Genomic DNA, 27,155 nt, shown 5'->3' with positions numbered 1-27,155 from the left:
AATGGAAAAAAACCTAAACTTCCTTCATCTGATGAAGGAATAAAGAAAATGTGGTGCATATACACTATAATACTATCCAGCAATAAAGAAAAATTAAATCATTATTTTTTCAGGTAAATGAGTGGAACTAGAAAATATATTGAAAGAAGTAAACAAGACTCAGAAAGACAAACATCACATGTTCTCTCTCATTTTGAGCTCTCAGATCCAAATCTCCAGATGTGGATACATAACATAGACTAACTGCAGAAACCAGGAAAATAAAAATGGATCAATGCCTGAGTTTATCAGAGTACAGATGATCTGATATGGGAAATAAGAAAAATGGGGGGGGGATCTAATTAGGGAGTGGGAGGGAGATAAAGACAGAAGAAAGGGGGGAGTAGAAAATAACAGAATGCCTGAAAAGTCACTAGGAATCATACTATTAACTATCTACCTAAAACAATTTATAATGTGCATAAGTCTGTATATATAACAAATACAGTTTAAATAAAAGTTTTATATATGGGCTAAAAATGATCTCCCCAAGAGCCAAAGATCATCTAACAGAAACCCCAAAACAAGGCATCAGAAGCTCTCTTTTGAGCTGTTGCCTGGGGTTGTTCAAGGCACTCCCAAAACATTACAGGACATTCCTATTTGCCATTGTTGCCCCCTTTCTCTCAACAAGAGGGAACTCATACCTAGTTATGGAAAACTAGTCAACTATCCAGGAGTAGTGAATTCATGGGTCTTGTAGGAAAACAAACAACCACCACTTTACTAAGCCAGCATAATCCCTAACTACATGACCAATAGCTGTCCTTATACTCACAGATACGTGTAGTCCTCACACCTCATCAAAGAAACTTGCTTTGCAAAAAGGGAGACCACTACAGAAAACTAAAACCAATCAAAATGTAGAGTTGTGCCATCCAGTCTCAACAGATACATCTACAATATAACTCCAACAGCTAGAGTGCAAAGATCATTTCAGAAGAGGAGGCAGAAAGATTATAAGAAGAAGAATAGGGAGTTTGCTGTGAGAGTGTGTCTCCTAGTAATGTCAGAAGCTAAACCTGTAGAGTCTCACCAAATGACTGCCTAAACATGAGCTGAACAAGGACAACAGCAATAGACGTACTAAAGTGGATGGGAGAGTGGAAATTCATGAGGCCACAACCCTATAAAAAGAACTATGGCCAGATAAGGAACACTGAGAGTGAGAGAAATAGTCTTCCATAGGGAAAAACACACTAATTGATTATCCAATACTAAATGGCCAGTCCTGAATATGTACAAATAATATACAAACAAACCAAGTTGTATTTACACATTTAGGGAAAGGATATATGTATGTATGTATGTATATATACATATGTATGTATGTATGTATGTATGCATATTCAATGAAAAAAGAGGCTCCAATTGTATGAAATGGTAGAGGTTAAATATTATCCTGTGGTCTGATGGAGTTGAAGACAGATAGTTATGGTTATAGTTTTCCTTAGTTAAGATTAAAGATAAGTTACATATAGGACTTTAGATTCACAAAGATATGATAGACGATAGAATATTTTATTTAAATCTTACTAAATGTTAATGGACTAAATATTGTTAACTGTAATTCTTATTTGATAACTGTTTTGTTTTGCTATGTTAAGGTTAAAATCCTTCTTTTTATTTAGACAGAAAATAGGAGATGATGGGAGATGTCATTCTATAAATATGTTTTTCTTATGGGTTAATGAATAAAGCCGTGTTGGCCAATAGAAAGGCAAGATAGGTGGGACTGAGAGACAAGGATGATTCTGGGAGATGTAGTAAGGAGGAGAATCAAGATGTAGGGACTGCAGAGATGAAGGTCTAGCTCCTCTCTCCTGTAATATGAGACCACGTGGAAACACTCAGATTAATAGAAATGAGTTAATATTTAAGACAGAGCTAGCCAATAAGAAATGCTAGTAACAGGCCAACAGCTTTGTATCTAATACAGCATCTCTTTGTGTTATTTGGGGCTGACACAGCTCTGGGACAAGGCTGGTGGGAAAGCTTCTCATAACATACATGAACCATTAATACAAAGTAGGTTTGTGATTATCAGAAACTAGAGTCAAAGAAGAATTTAATGACACTGCCTATTAGGAAAGAGTGAGGGTCTTTACTTATTTGTTTGATTCTTTATTTCATTGGTATTTTTTAAGTGATGAAAATTTTCTAAACTTAAGGTCAGCAAGCCAGCTACATTGGTAAAGGTAATTCATGTCAAGCCTAACCACCTGATTTCAGATCCCCAAACCCACATGCTAGAAGGGGAGAGCTGACTGCAGCAAATTCTTCTCTAACATGCATGCTGTGGTATGTGTGCAACACAGAGAAAGAGAGAGAGAGAGAAATAAATGCAAAAATAATTTTAACTTCTAAAATGTATTGAGAAAATTGTGAATTATATAGCATGTGAATTAAAACTTGATAAAAAAAAATCCTTTTTAAAAAAAATTAAAGAGGTGGAGGAGATGTTCCAATCAGTAAATGTTTGCTATACAAATATGAAGCCCTGAGTTCCCAACATCTACACAGCATGGTGGTATCTCTTATCATTCTAGTTCTGGGAAAGTGGACACAAAATAATCTCAGGGGCTTTCCCAGATATCCAGAGGAGGTCAAATTGTAAACTCCGGACCTGTAAAAGATCCTGCCTCAAAAGTAATTAGGAGCGCAATTGAGGAGGCCTACCCACATATATGCACCCACACGCATGAACACACATACAGGAATGCATTTACACCACACATAAACAAGCAGAATACCATGAAGGAGGAGGGGTTCAATGAGAGGAGGAAGAGAATGAGGATTAATAGGAGGAACAGGGTCAAAGTACCTTATACATACATATATGTATATGAAATTATGAAGGAATAAATAAATTTTTAAGAATTAATGAGAATGTGCCTGTAAGTGAAATCTACTTAGCAAATGTCTCCTCCTGTAGTAGCTCTCACCTTTTTTGTGGGCATCATTCTTGTGTTCTTCAGGACTGGGATAGAATCGTGGTCCTCCTGTGTGCTGAGCATGCCTTCTAGATTCTACTCCATCCCAGGTCCCTATTTTTTTTAGTGAAGAACATGTTTAAAGTTTTCAGAAAGAACTGGGATATAAAATCAGTTTTCTGTACTCATTCCTTTGTTAATGGCTCTACTACCCCACTACCAACAACCAAATAACCAAACACAAGTGTCTACCTTACAAAGTTCCTTTCTCCTGCACTTGTCCAATTTCCTAACTTAAGAAGCTAACACTAGAACATTCTTTCATCATCTTTCTTTTTTGGCTATTGTGAAAAAATAATGCTAAAAGTTATGAATGTTTAGTAAAAATTTATGTCTCTATCCCCAAGTGGTACTTTTTACAATTTATACCCCAAAAGTCCAGACAAGTTAACCTTCAAATGAACTAAAATACACAATACTTGCTATTTTGGAAGAAATGTCAGTACCTTCCATACATGTGAAAAGAATCAATGTCTCCTCCAAGTTTGTAAAATACTTTTTTAACATTTTACAACCATTGGTAATTATACAACTAATATCTGTTTAATTTGGAAGAACTATAAGAATAAACAAATACAAAATGGAGTTGAAGTTAACCCAAAGTTACAATAATTTAATAACTGGATATATTTCTTTCTGTATTCCTATTCCAAACCCCAAATTACTTATATTTGAAGAAAACTGCCTGTGAAATTGGTCCCTACTGATGTGGTGGAAATTCTTATTAGTATGTAAAGTTTATTCCCAATCCCCTTTGAATTTGGACTAGCCTCGTGTCTTGATCAACAGAAGACATCAGATATGATAGTTGTGCAGTTCCCAGCATATGAACAAAGAGGCTTAGAAAATCCTATTCCCATTTTATAATCTTGCATCCACCATTAGTAGAAGCCTGAGCTTGCTTGCTGGAGAATGAAAGACTACATGACATCAAGAGGGCAGGTGAGACCATGTGTGTGAGAAAGCATAGCAGACATAGCAGACATCAGCCCTTCTGCCAACACCAACTGAAGTACTCCTCCAACATACAGACACATGTACCTAAAAAGAAGCTGTATGAAGTCAATCTTTGTGATTGTGTCTGTTACACAGCTTTACTGATTTACACAGTTTTATTGAGGCCAAAGATAATTGATGTGGTATGTATTTAGAAACAGGCTCCAACTAATGAAAACAAGGAAATGAGATGATATTGAACAACTACATAGGGCATCATGGAAAGGCCTGGAACTAAGCTTCCCAGAATAATTTCTAAAACCATAACATGGTGATTAAGCTGAGCTTGGTCCTCCTCAAGTTTCAGATTCTATAATTTATTTTGAATCAAAAATGTCAGCTTTGTTGTACTAGATTGTTACTACATAGATGTCATTTTCATCAGAAAATATGCCTTACTGTCAATACCATGCCCAAACTTTAAAAGCCTTTGGCTCAGCCCTTGATAGAAAATGGGTACTTTTGACACACTCTTAAATAGAGCAATCTAGGGAGAACTTTTCTCTTACAAAAATTAAGCTGATTGTCACACAAGCAAAGGATCCAATTTCAGATCCCCAACACTCATGTCAAAACCAGGCAGAAAGCACATGTCTGTAATCCCAGCACTGGATAGGTGGAGACAAGACTCTTCCTGGAATTAATTGGCCAGATAGCTAGCTGAATTAATAACCTGCATCAGTGAGAGCTCAGGCACGATGACTTCAAAAGAAAGAACTGAGGGGTAAAAAAGAAAGAAATAGGGAGAGAAAGAGAGAGAAAAAGGAAGGGAAGAGAAGGAAGGAAGGAAGAGGAACAACTGAGGAAGATAATCTAGCATTGACCTCTTGCCTCTACACGAGCACATGCACACACATCTACACATATATCAGCACACAAATGAATAGTGCATAGAACTCATACACACACATACACACAAATACTTAATTTCTATGTTTAAAACAATGGGAAGAATGTTTGAACAAACATTTCACCAAAGAAGAGCTAAGGATTGTTAATAAGCACAGGAAAAGACACTGTTCATCATTACTTATTGGCAAACACAAAACAAAAATCAGATAAAATGCATCTGCACATCACAGGACCAACAAAATAGACAAAGCCAAAGTGATGACGGGTGCAGAGCAAGTGGAATTTGTACGTATTGCTAATTGGAATGCAATTAGCAATTGCATTCCAATTGGCTTGACAGTTTAGTATGAAATGATAAATGCACACAATGTGATCCAGCAGCTCCACTTCTGGGCTTTAGTCTACAGAAATGAAAATTCACATTTATAGAAGCTTGCGAACATGTGTATACTCATTCTGACTGCTGAAAACAGGAACTAATTCTAATGAATTTGGAAAGGTGAATGGATAAACTATACTACACCTACATCGTGTAATTCGCTGGTCAGAAATAAAATGGAAATAACTCGATACTATGTTAAGAATGGGGATGTATCTCAAAGCCTTACATTGAGTAAGAAGCCAGTCCCAGAGGTTGCTCACTGGACAATTCTGGTTATATAAAATTCTTTTAAAAAAATTACATTGACATAGAACAGATCTATGGTTGCCAGAAGGGTGGGGTGGGAATGTAAAGAGAGTTTCTGGGCATAATCGTGCATTGGAAAAATTATTCAGTATCCTAACTGTGGTGGTACCTACACAAATCTATAAATGTGTCAAAATACAAAGAACTCCACATCAAAAGTAAAAAAATTCTGAAATTGTAGCTATCCCTGATAGTAATACTGACTATTCAACACTACAAACATTTCATTCATAACACTTAGGGCAATGATTACAAAATTATTTCATTTCTAAATAAGAGCAACTATGCTGAAAAAAATATTACTAGCTGAACTGTCAAGATCCTCAACAATTGCCAGTTAACCAGTTCTATAAATATCACAGTGCTTTACCTCTACAACCAATAATTCATTTTCTAAAGATATTAGACAAACCACAGTTATTTGACTTTATTCTAAATCTCCATCTCCATTTAAAAAAAAAAGACCTTGGTATTTTCCTTCATTTGTTTTCAGATCTTGGAAGATAATCACAAAAACAAAATGTGATCTCTGAAAAGTGCAAGGTAGAAGTTTGTCATTAGTGACAAGGACCAAGAAAGATGTACAATCAAAGATGATCTCCTGAGAAAGTGGGCAGAAAATGGAGATTCGAGCCCTGAGTGACAGCCAAGATTGTGTCTTGATGGCAACAGGGACTTCACAACAGGAAATGAAATGATGATATTTGTGCTTCAGGAAGAGGAAACATGGATGGCAACAAACCATCAGCCAAGAAACTATTTAGGAGGGCCAGCCTGAGAGGTGAGGGTTAGTACAGCAAGCAGCAGTAGTGAGAACAGGATGCATAAGAACATACCATTGAGAGAGGGGTGGGGTCAATTTTAGGAGGGCCAATACAGACTATAAAGAGAAGTAATTATGAAATGTATTTTTAGGGTTCCCAGACTGTGAAAACAGAAACGCTGAGAGAAAGAGCTATTGGTTTATTCGATAATTTTCCCTTTATTGGAAGAAAGACTCATCAGTAATTTTAAAGAGTTAGTTTGAAGTGATGGTTGAATCTGTAAGTATTCTGTAGACACATGAAAAGATGGGATTCGACTGGGATGGGACACAACAAACTATACATCTAAAGGACAGAAATAATAGTTGAAAGAAAATGACATAGAGCAATGCCATCCAGGTGGGATCATGTAGATCTGACAGGTCATTTGAAGTAGCGACTAGGGCTTCTCTTCTGCCTCTAGGTTATTCCTCCATGGGGGATGTGTTCGCAAGGTCCTTTTGTTCACCAGGGATACATCCTGGTCCCACTGTCTGAGGTCCCTTAGACTGCTCAGTCCTTCTGGCTGAGACCCATATTAGGGGGGCCTGAGTCAGTCCCATGCTGGATTCCCAGCTATCAGTCTGGGGTCCTACATATGGAATTGGGGTGGAGGATGGGAGGGGAGGGTGGTCAGGGTGCATGTGAGAAGGCAAAGAGGGTAAAAGTGAGGGAGGGAGGGAGAGAAGGAGGGAGAGGGAACTGGGATCGACATGTAAAATAATAAACATAAAGAAAATGATGTAAAGATAGAAGCCAGGTAAATAAATTTGTTGAGAGAATCCATTTGTGCCACTCTACTAAAAGTATTTTGACAAACATGAATATCCAATTAAATGCACAAATTCCAGCTATGAAAGTACATTATAAATATCTGTTTTGGTATCACTCCATCCTAAAAGAAAACCTTATGCTAGATGTATATTCTACAAGGTATTTCAACTGTGAGCATTATATAAAATGATGACATCAACTTTGGCCAACCAAGAGAAACATTTGTGTTAAATTTGAGCTTACAGGAAGCAACATCTGTATACTCTAGAAATGCAACAGAAGCCAGACCCATTTCCCCTTCTATTTCCAAAGCATGTTCTATACTCCATAGTTTGTTAAGGAGAGATACTAACATAACTGCTGATAATGTTAGTCAATGGTATTTTTTCCACTGGTATATATTATTAAACAATCTGGCAAATGAAAGAAAACAGCACACACTGCTAATATTTGGGTAGAAATTATGTGTTTATTCTAGCACTGTTAACAAGAGACAAGTCAGCATCCAACAAGCACAGTGGAATGATGCTGATGTGAATATTTACTCAACATCTAGTTCTTTCTTCCTTCCAATAGGAAAATGACAAAAAGCATTTTGATCTTGGAATTCTATCAGCTTAATGTACCAACAAATGGAGCACCCTAAAGCATGTTATTGGAGGCTAAGGGTAGCAAGGGAAGACAAAGTGATGGATTTTCATGCAAAGGAGTAAAAAAAACAAAAAAACTGAAACAGGAAGGAAGGGCATACAAATCCAGATTGAAAAGAAAAAAATATTGTCAAATGGTTAATAAATGGCATAGCCCTAAACTTGCTCCCCTCCCCCTTCCCCGCACTTTCTTTTAGCTATACCCTACATCTTCCCAACAAGCATATGACCATACCACCAGGCAGACAGTCAAAATGATGACTCTGATTGGGCTTTCAAAGCATCACCTTTAACAGAAGCATCAAATGTTTCTAAGTTGCATAAACAGTAACACTGATGTTTAAATGATGTCTTTGTATATTTTTCTCATCATCCTATTCTAATCATGGAACAGAAAATCAGGAAACACAGAATGGATGGACATTCTTCCAAACAGCCAGCTAATGCTTTTCAAGAGTGCCAAAATCATAAAAGAAAAATCCTGATTGGAGGAGACTAAGAAGCCACGTGAATCAGTTGGAATTTGAGATTCAAGACTAGATCCTGGAGCAGAAAAAGGACATTAATGGAATGACTGGTAAAATCCAAGTAAATTCTGCATTTGAATAACACACACACACACACACACACACACACACACACACACACACACACCATTTAAAAGTATGGCTAGGACAACTTCAACAATAAATCTGCTACCAAGACTATTTCAGTTTCTAGGAACATATCACAATTGTATAAGATAATAACATAGGAAATGTAAAGAATATTCTGTACAGTCTTTGCTGTTCTTCTGTTCATTAAAAATTCTTTCAAAATTAAGAGCTTAAAAGATGTTAAGATTTTGATGGTTGCTTGGGTAGCAGATTACCTCATCAAATCAATTCCAAAATTCATGATTCAACCTTCCAATAATACCAGACAACTTTAAGCATCTAACTGTGCCCTGCTTATTGAGGCTTACATGACTTTGGTCATTTTGTTCCCATGAGGTTCCCTTATTTCCCAGATAAACACACACTTGTTTTAAACACTGTCCTCAAATGTGATCTCTCTGCTTTTCAAGGCAGAATGAGAAATTCACTGTAATCAATTTTTAGATTCCCTTCTGAAAATCCCTGTTTTAGATAAGGCACTGAATATAGTCTGTATAAATTAGTAATTAAAAGCAAGAAGTCTAAAGCCAGGATCTCAGGGTTGAAATCCCAGACCCAACTCCTATCAGCTGTGTAAATTTGAGCAAATTACATAATTCTCAAATTTTCCTCCTTTAGAAAATGGAGCTAATGCCCCTTACCAGCAGGAAGTAGTTTGGAAAGAACGACGCCCAAATTCCCAAATATTGTGTATAAATGTTTGCTTTCATTTAATTGGACTTTGTTATATAAAATTAAATTTAAAAAAATAAATAAAAAAAGAAAATGGAGCTAATGATAACTTGTGAGACTGTTTTGATAGCTAAATAAATTATTGCAAACAAAAGAATTCTCAGAGGGCATGGATCTTATAAATGATCAATAATTATTAACTATTATTAAGGCAGTCACATGTCTTTAGGATGTCTGAACAAGAACCATGTATAATTACTTTTTTCGGTGAAACTTCCTAGATCTGAATTCAAATTTTACCTTCTCCAATTCTTGATTTTGGACTTGCTTGGATAGTTGTGGATATTTAATTATCTCTGGCCCTTTAAAACCATTTCATAGGGTAAATGTAGCAAGGCAACAACAGTCAAAAAATATTAACTATTATCATGACTATTTTGCAAATCTTAGAGTTGGCATTTGCGTATTGAAGTCTTTGACGAATGAATGAGTGAATTAACCAGTCAGAACTATCGGTTATCATTACCAACTAATGAGAGTCCAAACAGAATTTGTTCCTTTGTCACCCATGCTCTGTAGCTTTGGCATGCCAATTTGAACGAAAGATGATTGATTCTGTTGATTGGTTTGGTTCATCTCCAGCCTTTTGGAAGGATCTCTAGGGAGTAGATGGCCAAGTTCTAAGGCCAAACAGTGGTTTACAATGATATTTTTATGGTAAATGAGTCTGGCCTGAGCTACAGGTACTGCCAAGTGAGTAATATGCTGAAATTCTTGAAAAGACTAGATAAATCGATAATAGCTCTCATTAAATGAGCAACTATTCTAAGGAGGGGAGATATAGTATATAGTACTTTTTAAAGATTAATTTAATTTTTATTTATGTATGTCTGTGTGACTCTCCCCCCTCCCCCCGCCTGCCTGTGTGCATGTGTCTGTGTGTCTTTGAATGCCAAAGGAACATCAGATCACGTATAACTAGAGTTACAGGAAATTGTGAGCCACACAATATGGTGCTGAGGAATGAACTTAGGTCCTCTGAAACAGCAGTCCCAAGATTCAGAGTCTTAATGGCTCCTTTATTTTAACTTTGAAACTTAAGAACATCCTATTTTGCTGTTTGCTCATGAACACATATGTCTGACAAAACAATCAGATAGTATTCATTTTAATACAACTAGAAATGCAGAACTCAAGCTTTACAATTTAAATATACAGGAAAAACTGCACCGCGTTGTAGTTCCTCAACTACTACATCTTTTCCAGCAATTTACAAAACCAAAATTGTATCTTACAATAGTGATTTACATTTGCCATAGCACTGCGGCTTTTTTACCCCCAGAAATATGATAAAATATACTTGTATCTTCCTATAAAAAACAATTCAGAATAAATGATAGTGAGTAATTAAACAAACACTTCTGCCCAAACTCTCACATTATCAACTACACTATTCAACTGTTTCAATGACTTTCCACAATGCCAGTGCTTCGTATCCCCCTTGCATACTTAATAGGTTGAAAGAACTGAAATAAAAAATTCACAGTGGTATTGGGATTTAATCCTAAACTTAGATATGTCTAAAGTCTCTGGTTATATTGTCTCTTTGCTATGAGTTTTGTTAGTGAGGATTTTGAGTAACTGCTTCTAAATGTTGCTATTTGTGAACCTATGCTATCATATTTTGGGATTCTGCTATTACTGTTCAGGGCGGCTTTGCACAAGCTCAGGCAGATCTTGTACTGCTAGTGATCCATCTCTAATGCACATTCTGTCATGTGCCAAAAGTGCACGCTAGTCAAAACCCCATGGCAGGAAGAAACCACGGCAGATATTCTTCAGCTTCACCTCCTTTAGCTTCCAGCAGATAAAAGACCACAAATTATTCCTCATTCCCCCTATCAAAAGATGGGATCTATTTCCCTTGCCTTTGAGTTGCCTGATCCTGTCACTCCCTTTGACCAAATACCAGGGATTACTCATACAGTAAGAAAACCCAAAGCATATGGAGAAACATCCAGACACTAGACAGTAAATGAAGCCAAGTGAACTTTCTATGCCTCCCTCCCAGACCCAAGCAGAAAGTATGCAAGTGACTGAGCCCAGCTGATGCCACTGGAAGCAGAACTCCCCAAATGAGCCAGAAATTAATTAAACACACACACACACACACACACACACACACACGCACACGCACGCGCACGCACGCACACACTCACACTTCTAAGGTATGGACTGATTTGTAACACAAAGAGTCTATGAAAACAGTTCTAACCTTCATAATGCTGACACCCTTTAATAATACAATTCCTCAAGCTGTGGTGACCCCAAACTATAAAATTATTTTTGTTTCTACTTCATAACTGCAAACATGCTTCTGTTATGAATCATATTGTAAATATATCCTATGCAGGATATCTGATATTCGACCCTTGTGAAAGGATTGTTTGACCCATAAAGAGGTCATGATCCACAGGGTGAGAATCACTGGTCTATGGAAATAGATAACTAAAACACGGGTGTATCATCCTGAGAGGTAGTCTATACTTCCCAGTGGTCCGGGTGGAACTTCAGCCATCCCCTTGTCCACAGCTACACCTGTGTGACACAGCTTCATAATGGCATTTCCTTCTTTTCTGTTTCTGTCTGTCTTCTTCCTTCCTGCTTCCTGATGTCACCTTCCAAATCAACTGCATCCACCCACATCCTGTCTTTGAGGGAATTCAAACTAAGACACAGAACTTTGGCTTCTATACTTTTACACAAATTTTTGAAAACTTGTATCTTCATGGAATAGGTTATTCCCTTGCTTCCAATATAACAAAACTTTCATTTTTTTATTTCTAAACAAAGATGCTACTGTGAAGTTAAAAATTGTCCATATATTAAACAAAACACTATTTTCAAAAGTTGCACATTTATCTAAAAACAGAAATGACACTGGTAAATTGTGATGTCAAATCCTGAACAAACTATTTTCAAATAAAATGAAAATATTATACTTATTTCATAGACAGTCAATTACTTAATTGAAAGTGTGTACTAATTAATTTTCTTTTTTAAACTATCCAACTTCCTTGTTCAATAAATTTTTATATAAACTCACTTTATAGAATGGTTTTACATTCAATGAGTGAAAATTCACATGGGCTATAATCTAACGTTTCATTATATAACTTAGAAAGATAATAAGGAGAATGAGACAGAGCAGAATTTTAAATATTTTTATATAAAAAGGCACTTCTACATGAGAAAAGACTAAACCATGGCAACTCATTAATAACCCTGCCACCAAAAGAATGAAATTCACATCAATATTTAGCATTCTGCTTTTTTAAAAACTTGTAACACTGAATGGTTAATTGCAACTAACAAAACTCTGATCATGAATCTAAATACTTGATTATTTTCCTCACACATTCCAACATATGAGGAAAAGTAATATAGGGCTTGTATGTATTTTTCTGAGTTGACAGAATGCTTGCCTAGGATTTTTGAAGTTCTGGGTTCAAATCCCATACAGGCAAGGTATGGTAGTTTATTCCTGTAATTCCAAAAATAAAGATGTAGAAACAAGAGGATCAGAAGTTTAACGTTCTGGTTTAATGTTCAAGGTCATCCTTAGCAACACATCAATTTCCAGGGCAGCCTGGGATATGGGAATTATATTGTGAGAATGTAAGGAGTAATATATTTACAAATTAATCATAATATAAGGGCTGGGGTATACAGACTTCTTGCCTAATATGCATGAGGCCCTAGGTTCATTTGCAAGCACTAAAAATAATAATCAAAAAACACATTAAAGCACAATTATTGCAGCAGAATAGTAGTATACTTGCTGAGTACATGCCTCAGAGCTTCTGGAACCAGTCTTTACCTTCAAGTCTGAGGACCATCACCATGTCACCTTTTGTGTCTGTTTCCTCAGCATTTTGACAAACATATTGTGACAACCGAATTTATGAATAAATAGTATATTGGTGTTAAAAACCAGACTCTGTGCCCTTCTTTAGAGGTTTGCTACAAGACCAAGAATAATGTTCTCATAGAACATAGATGCCATATTTTTCATTGAGCTTTCATAAAAGTCACTAAAATGTGACTCATGGTGTTAACTACAAGAAGAACTTCAAGATACTTAGTTTTCATCTTGCACTTCTATAGTTTTCGAAATGTTTTTGCATTAATAGTTTTCTTAAGTTTCAAGTTTTCCTCAATTCTGAATTTGGTGCTCCTCACAATAATACTGGATAGGCGGTTATTTGTATAACAGGAGAGGTAGAAATTGTTTGTAGCATGATAAAAGTTACAGGAATACTTTGGGGGTAGTTTGAAAGAGAAATATCCCCCATAGGCTCAGATATCTGAAAACTTCTTCCCCATTGTAGGGTGCTATTTGGAGAGGTTATGGCAAAGTGAGCCTTTCTGGAGGAAGTACATTTTGGGAAGGAGGCTTTGAGAGCTTAAAGTCTCACTTAATTCCCATTCTCTTCTCTCTGTTTAGTGCTTATCGATGGAAGATGTTATCACCTTCTGCTCTGTCTACCTGCTGCCATGATGAATGTTAGTTCTCTGAAACCATAAGCCCAAGTAAACTTTTCCTTCCTTATATAAGCTTCTTTTGATCAGTGTTCTACCACAGCAACAGAAAAACCACTACTATAACTGTCCTCTTATCACAATACCAGGAAAATTTTCTATGTCCATTACCAACTACCATAGCAGGAGAAATATGAAACTCTTCATCTTAGTATAGATTATTGGGCATAAATTTAAAGTGCAATAAATGGATTTTAAGTATCACATAGGTGTTTGAACAGGATAGAATTTTAAGAATCCCCCCCAGTATTCCATTTATTTATATTATAGAATAATAAAGTCCTTCTAGAAATGCTAGTAGAAATTACAGTCAGATTTTTTGTAAACAAGTATCTCTGCATATGTTATCTAGTTTCTTCCAAGACTTTAAAAGACAAAAACATCTGGTAATCAGATATTGAAAACCTGTCAGTGTTCACACACCTGAAATTGATGGCTCAGAGTCTCACAATCAAGGCTCCCTGGTACAGTATTCAAGTTAAGGACCTTCTAAGATTTTATGTGAGTACTAACTTGGCTTAGACTTATCCATTCTTTTTACTTTAATTCTCTCATACATTATGTCCATACTGCATCCTCTCCCTCTACTCCCCTAGTTCCTGCCCCCCCCCACATCCCCCTACCCCAGATTTACTCCCTCTCTATTTCTCTTCATAAAAAGAGAAAGCTTCCCTGGGATATCAACCAAACAGGGCAAAACAAGTTATGATAAGACTAGACATAAATCTCATATCACAGCTAGACAAGGCAACCTGGCAGGAGGATTTTAAGCAAAGAGTATGAGTGTAGAGACACTATCTCAGCTGAGTGAAGCTTCCTTGTTATTCTAGAGAAATGTTGGTAAAATGAGCTACAAAAAATGTCAGCTTGGTCTCATGTGATAATAGAGTATAAAGAAATGAGCCTTTGAGAGAAAATGACACTGTCATTACCAACTAGAGCTTCACTGACAATTATTTGCTTTCTCCAACCTTTGAAATATCCTACATATAAAAAATGTCCGATGAGATAAGATTTCTGTGTTTCAGACTGAAGGCTGCCCCTTGACCTATTGGCATGTGTTGAGTTACACCAAATCCACAGTGCAAGTGTGTCAAATTCCTGTGTTTCAACTCACTGAGCCAAAATGCCTTGGGTGACAGCTCCTTGTTGTCCGGAGCTGACCATGAAAACTGTACATTACTTACCAACTTGTAAAATAAATTCTAATGACCTTCTTCAATTTTCCCATGCAGCTGTACCTCCTCATTCATGTATTGATTATAACCCCTTCAATAGCCATGGTGGAAAGGGCAAATTCCCAGTGCATGCAGGAGACACCCAAATGTTTTTGACTAAATCAACCATTTAGTTTTAGTCATACAGTTTGCTGTGGTGTTATTAGGGTGGGTTGTTGTTAATGTTTGGCATCTTAACTACATGGGTGGGAACATTTCCAATTTTATTTTATTTTGGTTTGTTTTCCTTCCTGTGTCCTGGTCACCTTACAAGTCACTATGTCATGGCATCCTCACCAAACCTTTCTAAGCTAGGCATATTGGTTAGTTTCATTTGGTAGGCAAAGAATCAGGCACAAGAAGATGGGTCATTAGTTTCATTCACAGGACACATCAAGTACTTGAATCCAGGCCTTCTTGTTACATCGACTCCCATTTGACCAAAATAAGCAAGGATTCAATGGAAAGTTTCAACAGGAGAAGAATTGGAGTTTGTTTAGAAAAAAAAAACCTGGTAAACAAGTCTAAGATATCCATGACTCAAATGATTAGCTAAAGCAGGTGTCTTACTGTAATAAAGCATAAATTGTGATAGCTATTGTCACCTAATGCTTGTCCTTTCCCTTCTCTTCTGCATTTTGTTCTGAGAGCACTAGCTGGTACAACTGAAAGATGAAGTTATCAGAGTTACAAGCTGAGAATTGATCCAACTCACACTTCACCTCTCAGTCCAGAGCTACAGAAAGAAAACATATTATTCTGTTGTCCCATAAGGCCACAAAATTCAGTTCATTCCATCTCACCAAAGATGTCTTGGGCTCAGCATTCTCCTCTTGGGCCCATCAATATTATCACTTAAGAAGTGGCTGTTTCTCAAAGTCCTTCCTGTTATAATACTTCCTGAAGGTATTTGGATAGTTAATGGCTGTGGTGAGAGATGTCCAGGATATTTTTCACAAATATAAGTAGTTGTGGTGCTTCTTTTAAATATCTGTCATTTCTGAAAAGCAATCATTTTAATAGCTTCTCTGTGCTTGATTCCAAAGTTAATAAGCAGTGCATAGAATTTCCATGGTAACCAATCTGAGAAAATCCCAGAGGAAGCTGTTGACTTCTCTATTGAATCTTCTGAAGCTGTTATAACTTCCCTTATGGCCTCTTCAAAGAAAGCAGGCAAAATATTGTTCTACATTTGCTCTTACTCTTATTGCAAACATGACATAGCAGCAATGCTTGGTGTGTTTTCTGAAAATAATGAGCCCCATCCTTTTTCTTTGGCTAAATTTCAATTCATGGATTGGACCATTATACCTTCTAAAGGATATATTGGATGATTTTTAGTGCATGAACAGGGTTGTACATCTAGTTTGTGATCATTTTCATTGCCCTAAAAAAAAATAATTCCTACCATGCAGACATCAGTCATCATCCCTCCCTCTTGTCAGCTTATTCCTACCATGCAGACATCAGTCATCATTCCTCCCTCTTGTCAGCTTCTAGCAATTACTAATGTACTTTCTATTTACCTATTTTGGATATTTCATCTACATGCAGTCATACAAGTAGTCATCTTTTGCAGTTTGACTCCTTCGATTTAGCACAATTTTTCAAGACACACTGGTGTGTAGTATATATCAGTACTTCATTTCCTTTGCTGCTGAATAATCTCCTTCTGTGTAGCTAGGCTATGTTTAGTTTTCCATTCATCAGTTGATAAATGGTTGGGTTGGTCCCATCATTCTGTTCACATGAATAATACTGTTCTGACCCTTGTGCATATGTTTTGGAAGGGACACGTTTTCATTTCTCTTGGGTATGCGACCAGGAGCAGAATTGATGAGTCATAGAGCAATGCTCTCTAACATGTTAAACAACTGTCAAATGGCTTTCAAAACTACTGTGTCATTCTACATTTCTGCTAGCGGCAAATGAGCATACTACTTTTTTTCATATCTTGTCAACACTTTCTGTTACTGCTCTTTTCTGGTTATCCTAGTGATATCTTATAATAGTCTTGATTTGCATCTCCTTAATGGCTAATGAAAATGTCATTCTTTACCAGCTAACATAGTAACTAATTTCAATTTTTACACACTACATTTTAGGTATTTCTTCCATATTATGAAACAGTTGCAATCATAATCCTACTATACCAAGTAATGGCTTGGTATAAATACAGTAAACTTTAGAACAAGATGTTATGTTTTCAAAAGCATGTCTCCAGGACCTGGGAGAACCAGTGTCAACACACAGACTTTCTCAATTCTTGAGCATATTATCCTGTGAAACATATTTTCCTATATGAGAGAACCATAATATAAGAATCAGTGGCTCACTGTGGAAAAATAAGTTCTTGGTTTTGCAAATCCTGACTGTATTAGGAAATGCACCAGAGTGAGTTTATTTATCTGATCATACTAACTAGTTGAGCCATACAGCACAGATGTAGACTTCTCAGACAAATATGGAACTAAGTCAGCAAAAATCAAAGGGAATGGGATGGACATAACGTCTGCAGGGAACTTTCCATTAAATGGTGAAATCACATCACAGAGCTCTAAGACCAGCCAGACCTATACTTCATCTTCCTATACTCATGAACTCCACTCTAAGCCCCTCAAACATACTAAGTTCCCTCTTTTATGCACCTATGTGCATATTCTTGTGTACACAGATGCACATGTATGTGGGAGCCTTAGTGTTAACATCAGGAATGACATCCACCTTATTTAACACAGGGATTCTCACTAGCCTAGAGCTCACCAATTAGGCTAGCCTAACTAACCAGAGAACCCAGTCACCAACCTGTCTCCATCTCCTCAATGTTGGGATTAGAAGTACACCCACCCCATTCAGAATTTTCCCATGTGTTCTGGGGGATCAAACTCAGATCCAGGTATTTTTAGCCATTAGTATTAAAGATCAACTAACATATTTCCCCAGCCCTATATCCCCTTATAAACAGAACCTTCTGGGGGGGGTGTCCATTTAGTAACATTTTTGTGACAAATTATCACAGACACAGTGGTGGAAGACAATATATACATTTCCCAACATTTGGGGAATTCAGCAACTCAGTGGGCTAGAAGGATCACGGTGTCTTATGGTGTGCTTGGGGCAGGGAGCTCCTAGGGAGAAACTATTTCTTTGCCTTTTCCAGGTTCTGGAAGCTGATGCATTCCTCAGCTCATGGCTCCTTCTTCCATATTGAAAGCCAGCAGTGTAGCATTTTCAAAAATCTCTCCCTTCTCCTCCTTTCTTTCTCTCTTCCCATTTCTGCCCCCTCCCCCCTCTTCTTCTATAACTTACCCTTCTGCTCCCTTCTTATGAGGAATCTTGTGATTGCATTGGGCCCATCCATATAATCCACAATAGTCTCACATTAACAAAGTCTCTTTTGTCACATAAAATGCAGTATTTCCACATTTGCAGATTGGGAGAAGAACACAGAATTCTTTGGGAGTCATTATTTAATATGCCACAGTCCCCCCTACCATAAAGGCTCTACATAGTAAACAAGTGTAGACATTTATTCACTGGACATTACTGCTTCCACAGGGCAAAGTTTGTATGTTTCACAGATATGACCACAGTGACTGAAGGAGAAGGAAAAGGCAAAGACTGCATCTTAAAATGCACTGAAATGACTAGTTAAGCAATTAGGGTTGCCAGATGTGGCACATTCTTTTAATTCCAGAATTTGGGAGGCAGAGGTGATGGATCTCTGTGAGGTTTAGAGCATCCTGGTTTACCTATTGAATTCCAGGCCAGCCAGTGAGAGTTTGTCTCAAAAATAAAGACTTCATTCCATACACACTGTGTTCTGTCAAATGTGCTTCATGAGGCATTGGCATGATGATAATTGTGTTATTAGAATATGAAACCAAGATAATAACATATGCTATTGAAGGCAGGATGACCAAGCAGGAGGACACAGTAGCAAGAGTATTGTAGGTTGTGAGGCAGAAAAGAGGCAGCAACAATGTGAAAAGATGGAGAAAGAAGTAAGGACTCTCTTTAGAAACTCTCATACACTTCCATCAAACCCGTTCTAGAATGAAAAAATTAAATATCATAAGATTTGAAAAGAAGAGCAGAAAAAACAGAGGGGAGAGGAAGGCATGGCAGAGGAATGAAAGGGAGAGGATTAGGGGAGGGCAGGGGAGAAAAGGGCAGAACTGGGCAGGGGAGGGTAGGGAGAGGGAGGAGAGGAGAAGAGAGGAGGGAGGTACTAATGACCTCCTGGTCTGATAACCATAGGCAAGCAGGAGAATGTTAATGGCAACCAAAGTAACTGATGGAGAAAATAGACCACATTCGGAGGAAGATTTGCAGAACCTGAGCCATCCCGTGGCTACTTGAGAAAATTTCTAGCAGAAAATATATGTCACACACTTGCAGTGATGAACACTCCTGGATAATCTAAAACCCTGGAACACAGGCTAGATAATAAGAATATACAAATGAATGAGAGTTATCATTTCAGGTAATTCAATGATTGCAAGAAAACAACTGACTCAAATACAGAAATGTTATAGTAATGGCTATATTATACCAATTTGCATTTGTTTTGTGATTCTATACAATGCTTCTCTAGATATCAGCATAATGTCTCTAAAATACTTATTTATTTGTACAATACCCTCGGGCTTCAAAACTCCAGAGTTCCCCTATTCTCCATAGCAAAGTTGTGCAGCTCTGGTTCTGACTATCCTTGAGTGATGATTCTTTGTCATGGGACTGCCCTGAACACTGCAGGGTGTTTAGCCATTTCCATGGCTTCCCAACTAGATTTCACTAGCAGACACTCCCTGACCTGCCATGATAGACAACATAATATCCTGCCAACAATGTACTTGCCTACATTCCTGGAACCTCTTAGTACATCATAGAAAAAGGGGAATTAAAGTTGCAAATGCAATTAAAGTTTGCTGATCAGATGTCCTTAAAATAGTGAGATTATCCAGGATTACCCAGATGATCCCAATGTAAGCATAAGTGTCTTGAAGAAAGTCAGATGGAGAAATAACTAGAAAAGAAAGATCAAAAAAGATAACAGCATTGCTAGCTTTGAAGATAAAGGGAAATGTGCTGCCGGCAAAGGGGAGGCTGCAAATCTTAGAAAACTTTGGAAGGAATAAAGCCCCATGGCATCTTAAATGTAGCCTAGTAAGACTCATTGGACCTGCTGATCTCCAGAAGCACAATAGATTTTTTTTTTGCTTTAGACAACTAGGTTTGTGATCAGAAACTAATACTGCAGCACTACTACCTGTAATGCCCCAAAACATGTTCAAGATTTTCCAAATATCTCTTGTGGACAATCCCACTATCGGGTTGAGTCCCCAGTTCTATATAACAGAGTCCAAATTCCTCCAAATCCAGTATTAGGGCTTTTTGTGATCAATAAACTGCCTGCTGAATAAGATCACCAAAGAGACAGTCAGATACTATCCCACCTAACCTCACACCTCACAGATAGACTAAATCATCTCATCTCTCTACAGATCAGAAGAGTCTCCTGGGAGAATAAAGTATGTGCTTTGGCCTGCCTGACATTTTTATCTATGCTTATATGTATTCCTCCACAATGTTCCTGGTTTCTGTTTTTAAGACATTACTATTTCAAAAGCCTTGTAGTTGCTACATATATTAGGTAGAAGGTATCCTCACTGCCCCCAATCTCAAACATATTATTTCATTTAATCCCTTATCTTCTTTGTTGAAACTCCAGTGTGACCATTGCATCTGTGCCAATACACACCCACTTTTTTCTTTCTTAGTGAAAAACAACCTCACAGGGGATGAGGAGATGGCTTACTATGAAAGTGTGAGGACCTGAGTTTGAATCCCCAGAACCCACATAAGTCTGGTCACAGTAGCTCGTATCTATAATCTCAGTACTCATGCTTCAAGATAGGAGATAAACAGGAGACTCTAAAGCTCATTCTCAGGCCAGCCCATCTGGTTTATGGAACTTCTAACAACAAATAGACCCTGTTTCAAACAAGGTAGAAGGTTAAAACCAACATCTGAGGTTGTAATCTGACCTCTATCCACATACCCCTCAGACACACACACACACACACACACACACACACACACACACACGAAATGACCTTTCATCTCCATGTAAATAATCTTTAATTAATACTTAAGATCAAATTCAGCTGTTCTCAAAACAGTGAAAACCTCCAAGACCCTGATGATCACTTGATCAACTCTGGACCCTCATAGTGCTAATCTTTTTAGAACATGCCCTCTTTAAGAACCAATCCCATATTGGAACTGCACTCGTGGTACCAAGAGAAATAAATGTCTTAGACAGGAATGAACGAAAAAAATAGATGCCACAGATCCAGAAATTATTGTGATTGTGAGGTATGCAAGCTGGCAAATACCCAGTAATATAAGGGTACAATTCTGGGCCTGGTTCACAGGGATCAAGAGGGATTCCAGTTTTGAAAGAACAGGTGGTATTCCATTATCAGAGGCAGAGAGAGAGCTCGGCTGTTAAAGAACACAAGTTGGCAAACATGTACTGATTGCATCATCATACTGTGTGTATGAATCTGACATGGGAAAAGCAATCCTGAAACACATAGTAAAATAATTTGAACAGAGTCATTCCTGATTTTTTCTGATACCTCCCAGGCTTAGGCCATTCATGAGAATTGAGTGAGTACAAGTAATAGAACTGTGGGCATTTATGAGAATCTTTATGAGAATCTTGAGAGTAGAAAATATTGTGACCAATTTTGTTTAAAATCACAGAATCTGCTCAGAGTACTAAATGCAAATAGATGTGATCCATCACAGATTAAGCCTGAAAATGAGTTTTCAGATACTCATGTGAATTATGGGGATAGATAGAAAAATATGAAGAAAACTTAAGAGGTATATGGGGTTTGCAAGCATAGCTCCATAGGGACAGTTATGGGTCAAAAATCAGAGGAAAGCACCAGTAATACATTAGTCTAGCTCACAGTCCTTCTGTAGGCAATTGATAGATGCCCAGCCTGAGATGCTACACTCAACATCATAGATATGATGGTTCTCAGCTAGTTTGGGTCTACCCCTAGAAAGTATTTGGCAGCATCAATAGTTTTGTTATACTACTGGGATAAAGGAATGTTGTGCTGGCTAATTTTATGTCAACTTGATACAAGCTAGAGTTGTCTGAAAGGAGAGGACCTCCATTGAGAAAATGCCTCCATAAGATCTAGATGTAGAGAATTTTCTTAACTAGTGATTAATGGGGAAGGATTCAGTCCATTGTGAGTGGTTCAATCCTTGGGCTGGTAGTCTTGGGGTATAAAGAAAGCAGGCTGAGCAAGCCATGGGGGCAAAGCCTCCTTGACCTCTACATCAGATGCTGCCTCCAGGTCCCTGCCCTGTTTGAGTTTTGTCCTGACTTCTCAGTGATGCCTGAAGGTATGAGCTGAAAAAGTCCTCTCCTCCCCAACTTGCTTTTTGATCATGGTATTTCATCACAGCTAATAGTCATCTAAACTAATACAGGTGTTCCAGGGCACCCAGTGGGCAGAGCACAGGGCTACTCAACACTGCAACGCCCATAGCAGAGAACCACTGGGCCTCAGATGGCAGTACTGCCAAGGTTGAGAAACTCTAAGGCAGAACAACAATGAAAAGTGCAAAAAACAAGTCTGTGTGAACCAAAGTGTACTACCAAGGCTTCTGAGTAACGACGCAGGGCACCAACTTGCTGGGGTTTTTTGCAGTCGTTAATAAAATTTCTCTGTTAGGACAAAGGACACGGCTTGCTTACAGGCAAGAAAGATATGTAGTGCCCAATGGGGTGAATTTTCTTGGGGTTTGAAAGGATTCCAGGACATTCAACCTTTGAAAGGTAACCCAGACCATTAAATTCCAGACCTACGGGTTATATTAGGATAACTTGGCCTCTACCAAACAAAACCAGCATTGGACCTACATGCCAGTATGCCACCCAATCACCTCATATATGCCTCAAGCATAAAGGGATTGTCACCCCTGCCCACTTACACACATAAACCTTTTATGAGAAAATGTTGTTCTTTTGCTAGATGGCAATGTTTTAACCACTACAGAAGGGGGAAAGTCACAGTAGATGTGTTCTGTGCAGCCTGCCTATACACTCTGAAATGTGCAGAAGTTTCATAGCAGCTCAAACTCGTGTTCACTGAGTCTGAGATGTTAATGGCTAAGAAAGTGGGCAATTAACAAATCTGAAAAGTTGGCTTGCTTTTAGTGTCTCTCCTCTCCAACAGCTTTTCCTCCTTTCTCCTCCTTCCCCTTCCCTTCTCTAGATCAATCTATTAAGGTGTGCTGCTGAAACTAAGCAGGAATTTAGCTTCTCTGCTTACCAATACCAAGCCAGTTGTTTTGGATATAATGTGGTATCGCTGCTTCAATTTTTCTTCCCACTGACTACTTCCCTGATCCAATTGGCAATGGTTCAGCATCTGTGGTAACTCTAACTCAGTCACTAACATTAACATCAGGTGATGCTGTTATTTATAATCAATAATGCTGATTTTTGTAGAGTGGCCTACTATAACTAGGAGTTAACAGTTATCTCATGCTAACACAGTTGAGAGGCTATTTTCAAACTGCTTGGCTTGGTTGTGTTTCCTTTATTTAGCCTAAATCTCCAGCAATTGCATAGTATTTCATTTCATTTCTGTAATGCTAACTGTGCTTTAAGATATTTAATTACAATTGATGAGCTCGGCCTTCCTTTATGGAAACAGATCCCAGGCAAACCTATATAAAGTTTGTGGACTAAACTGGAAAGGAGTTGGTCATTTTTAACCAACTACTATTTAGTCTCCAAAAGTGTGCTGCTTTCCAAGTCCCCACAACCACAGTTTCCCAATGACTCTATTCTCCATTCAGAACCAGAAAGCCAACACTTGAAGGAAATCAGATAGCTCCCTCTGAGTTCCCTATTTATTATTGATTCGTGATTCATGTCTATTCCAGTAACTACTATTTGTCCTCAGTGGAATTTGGGCGGATTTCCATGATATTTCAGACCCTTGATCACAGAAAGTATTCATTACCATAGATTTCTGAAATTACACCTTTAGGGAAAAGAAGAAATCAAAACTAGAGAATTATAGTAGTTATTCTACCTTGCCACTCAAACACACACACACACACACACACACACACACACACACACACGGAGAGAGGGGGGATATTTCAAAGTAGTTTTTTGGATTCTTTTGAACAGTCTAATAGTAGATGTATATCAAATCATATTTCATCAGATCATCACAAAGAACTTAGCAATGAACCGTTTTGAGTTCCTAAAATTATTCAGGTTGGGTGAGATGACCCTTTGATTGACTGGAGCATCATAAAGAAACCAGAATGCAATCTCTTTCTCCAAGTCCCATGACCACTTCAAAGTGAACCTTAAACTCCCCCAGACACACTCATAAGATGGGCTTCTAGGGTGGTCCCATTCTGGCACCATCAAATAGAATAAGTCAAGCAGCTAAGGCGGGTGCCTCACTCTGTAAAAGGGAGGCACTTAAGAGACAGCCACCTGGAATTGCCTGGGGCATCCAGCTTTGGGCTGTGAGACACATGGCGCTGGTCCCTACCTCGGACCTCCACACGACATAAGGGTGGCTACGACTGTTAGATGGTGGCTGGAACTTCCTCTGCTGGAGCCATCTCCTAGGAGAAGCGAAGATACCATTGGGGCCTCCCCCGGAGGAACAGAGGATGCGGCCACTCGTGGACCCAGCCAGGACCGAAGGCAGGTCCCAGGCCATGCTCTTCTTGAGACCACTGCGACTCAGTGGAACCTCGTAATCAAAGTGGAAGCTGCCAGAAGGCGACTTTTCTTGAGGGGTACTGGGTGTGGAGAAAGACGAGCATAGAGGTCTGGGTGTTGGGAACCGGGTAGCCCGAGAATGCTGACTTCGGGGAGAAGACGTTGAGCGGGAAGCAAGACCCTCTGCTAGGAGCTGCGGAGAATGGAGGCGGCTTGATGTGGAACCCCGCAGGCCGCCCTCGGTGCCCATCTCGCTTCCACAGCCTCCGATCAGGGCTGGGTCCAGGCTCCGCGTCTGGCGCAGCTTCCTTTTGGAGAATCCCTTGGCGGAGGCCGTGCCGCCCGACGCCGGCGAGGAGCAGGAGAAGACACTGTGCAGCAGGCTCTGTGCAGACATCTCGGCAGGGCTAGGTCCGAGGGCCACCTTCTTCTCTTTCACCTCCTAGATAGCGGGAGGCTGTGACCTGAGAAAACTAGTGGCTAGAGTAAGCTGGGAGAAATCTACCAGGCTGGGCTCGCTGAGGATGGTGTAGGGCAATGCCTGGTTCATGCACCACCAGCGCGCTCCAAGTGTCTTTGCTGAGGCAGAAACGGGAGCTCCACCCCTAGCCTTCTAGGAAAAGAGGTCCGGGTCCCTTTACCGCCTTTAGAACCTTCTCCAAGGAGCCCAAGTCTCAAAGACGCTAAGGTAGAGGAGGAAGAAAGTCAGTGGCTCGCTGAGATCTTAGCTCCAGTCCGCCAGCGCCACTCCCCCTTCCCAGCGGAAGGCAGGAGACTGCGCTCCCAGCTCTCTGGCTCTGGACAGCCTCGCAAGTCTCCAGCAAGCTCCTCCTCGTGGCCTGAGGACAGTCCCGAGGGTTCGGGAGGAGGCTGCTTGAGAGTCCGCCCAGACGATGTCTCCTGTGCTCGTGGTGTGGGGAGAACTCCTCGGGTGGCACCGGAGCTCAGTTGCCAGGTTACGCCCCCATGCACCTTCTTGGTGACTTGGGGGCGGCGGCTGCGCTTTGTGGATCAGTTGGGCTCCTGCTCCCTCCTTTCCTACTGGCGAGGCTCAAAGGTGTCTCCCAAGTTCACATTCCCGCGCGGTCGGTCCCTGTGCTGCTGAAGTGGGACACTCTGCGTGCTGTGCCCTGGACCTTCCAAAGAGCGAAGTGACAAGGGTGGCAAAAAAACTCCCCGGCTGCGCTCAGCTCTACTCTGAATGCACGGAGTTCAGAAGATAGCTTCCGAAACGGCTGTCCCTGTTACTCTGTAGAGTGACACTTGATATTCGCTGCCAGACTTGGTTGGGCCCAGAGCTGGCGCAGAGATGTCTCAGCACCCTCAAGCCAGAGGCAGGGGGAAAGGGGTGGCCCGGGACGGCTAAGGCCAGAGGAAGGCAGGGTCTGGAGCCGGGGCGGAGTCAGGAGCAGGCGCTAGCCGAACGTGAAGTTTTCCAGGCGCCAAACCTGGGAAGTAGCTCAGAGAGCCGGGCTGCTGGTCTCTGATACCCAGCCTCTAGGGAGAAAGTCGGGAGGACGGAAGTGCGGACCTTCTCCCCCTACTCCCCTCCCCCAAACCCAAGGGCGCGCCATCTCCACACACGTTTCTGTAAAGGAAGGGGAGTGTCAGATTGCACCCCACCCACTGGTGTCAGACCCGCAGCCCCTGAAGCTTCTTCTGAATTTAGAGTTAAATCACTGCCTTCTCTCCTCCTACCCCCCCACCCTGCCATTTTTTTTTTTTAAGAATGCTGAAGATGCAATTCAAATGCTTGAGACTGCTCACAGGGACATACTAAGAAAGGTGGAAGGAGGTAGAAAGTCCTGGTTTGTCAGGAACCCAAGCACGTGTGTACACAGATGTGTTCTATTTAGGAGGAAAGGGAATAAAGCTTGGTCTGGGTATAGATCCACCCAGAACTCGCCTGAGCACTGGACTCAGCTGCCAGATCTTGGGTAACTGAAAAACATAGGAGAAGTCATAATCAGTAACCCGGGCTTAAAAATGAACCTGGAGCAGTTTCTCCCACTTTCCCACTCATGGAATCTATAAAACGCCAAGACGTGCCCGTCTCTTGTGGGGCTTTCTGATGTCACATTTAAATTTTGCTGGGATTTTATAATCATGTCTGCAGGGATTGCTCAGAATGTTGGAAATAAGTGACTGCCACTTCTTGTGTGTGTGTGTGTGTGTGTGTGTATGTGTGTGTGTTTTAAGCACATGGGGAGGTGTGAAGAGAACTTACTACCAATAAAAACAAGTGTTTATCGTTTCTTTAAGAAAACAGAATGAAGTTATTAAGACGGATATTTGACACACGTATTTATTTGCTTTGTGTAAATACCAGCAATTGTCTGATTTTGATTTAAGAAGATCTTATTTCTGTGACACTGGTTGAAGAGGTGGATTGCTTTATTGTGACTTTTTACCATGCCACCTTG

General features: G+C 39.4%; 1 protein-coding gene across 1 annotated transcript in view; it reads right to left on the bottom strand.

Moving 5' to 3' along the window:
• The window catches only part of Arhgap6 (Rho GTPase activating protein 6), a 480,929-nt gene extending 455,719 nt beyond the window's left edge, over positions 1-25,210 (bottom strand). Inside the window, exon 1 of the mRNA XM_051174897.1 lies at positions 24,557-25,210. Coding sequence (XP_051030854.1) covers positions 24,557-25,129 — 573 coding nt within the window. The 5' untranslated portion in view covers positions 25,130-25,210. The remainder of the gene's footprint in view (positions 1-24,556) is intronic.
• Between the last annotated feature and the right edge of the window lie 1,945 nt (positions 25,211-27,155).

The sequence above is a fragment of the Phodopus roborovskii genome, unplaced genomic scaffold (genome assembly GCF_943737965.1).
Source record: "Phodopus roborovskii unplaced genomic scaffold, PHOROB, whole genome shotgun sequence".
In the NCBI taxonomy this organism is placed as follows: Eukaryota; Metazoa; Chordata; class Mammalia; order Rodentia; family Cricetidae; genus Phodopus; species Phodopus roborovskii.
Note: the sequence above shows the minus strand (reverse complement) of the source record. Positions and strands in the feature narration are given on the sequence as shown.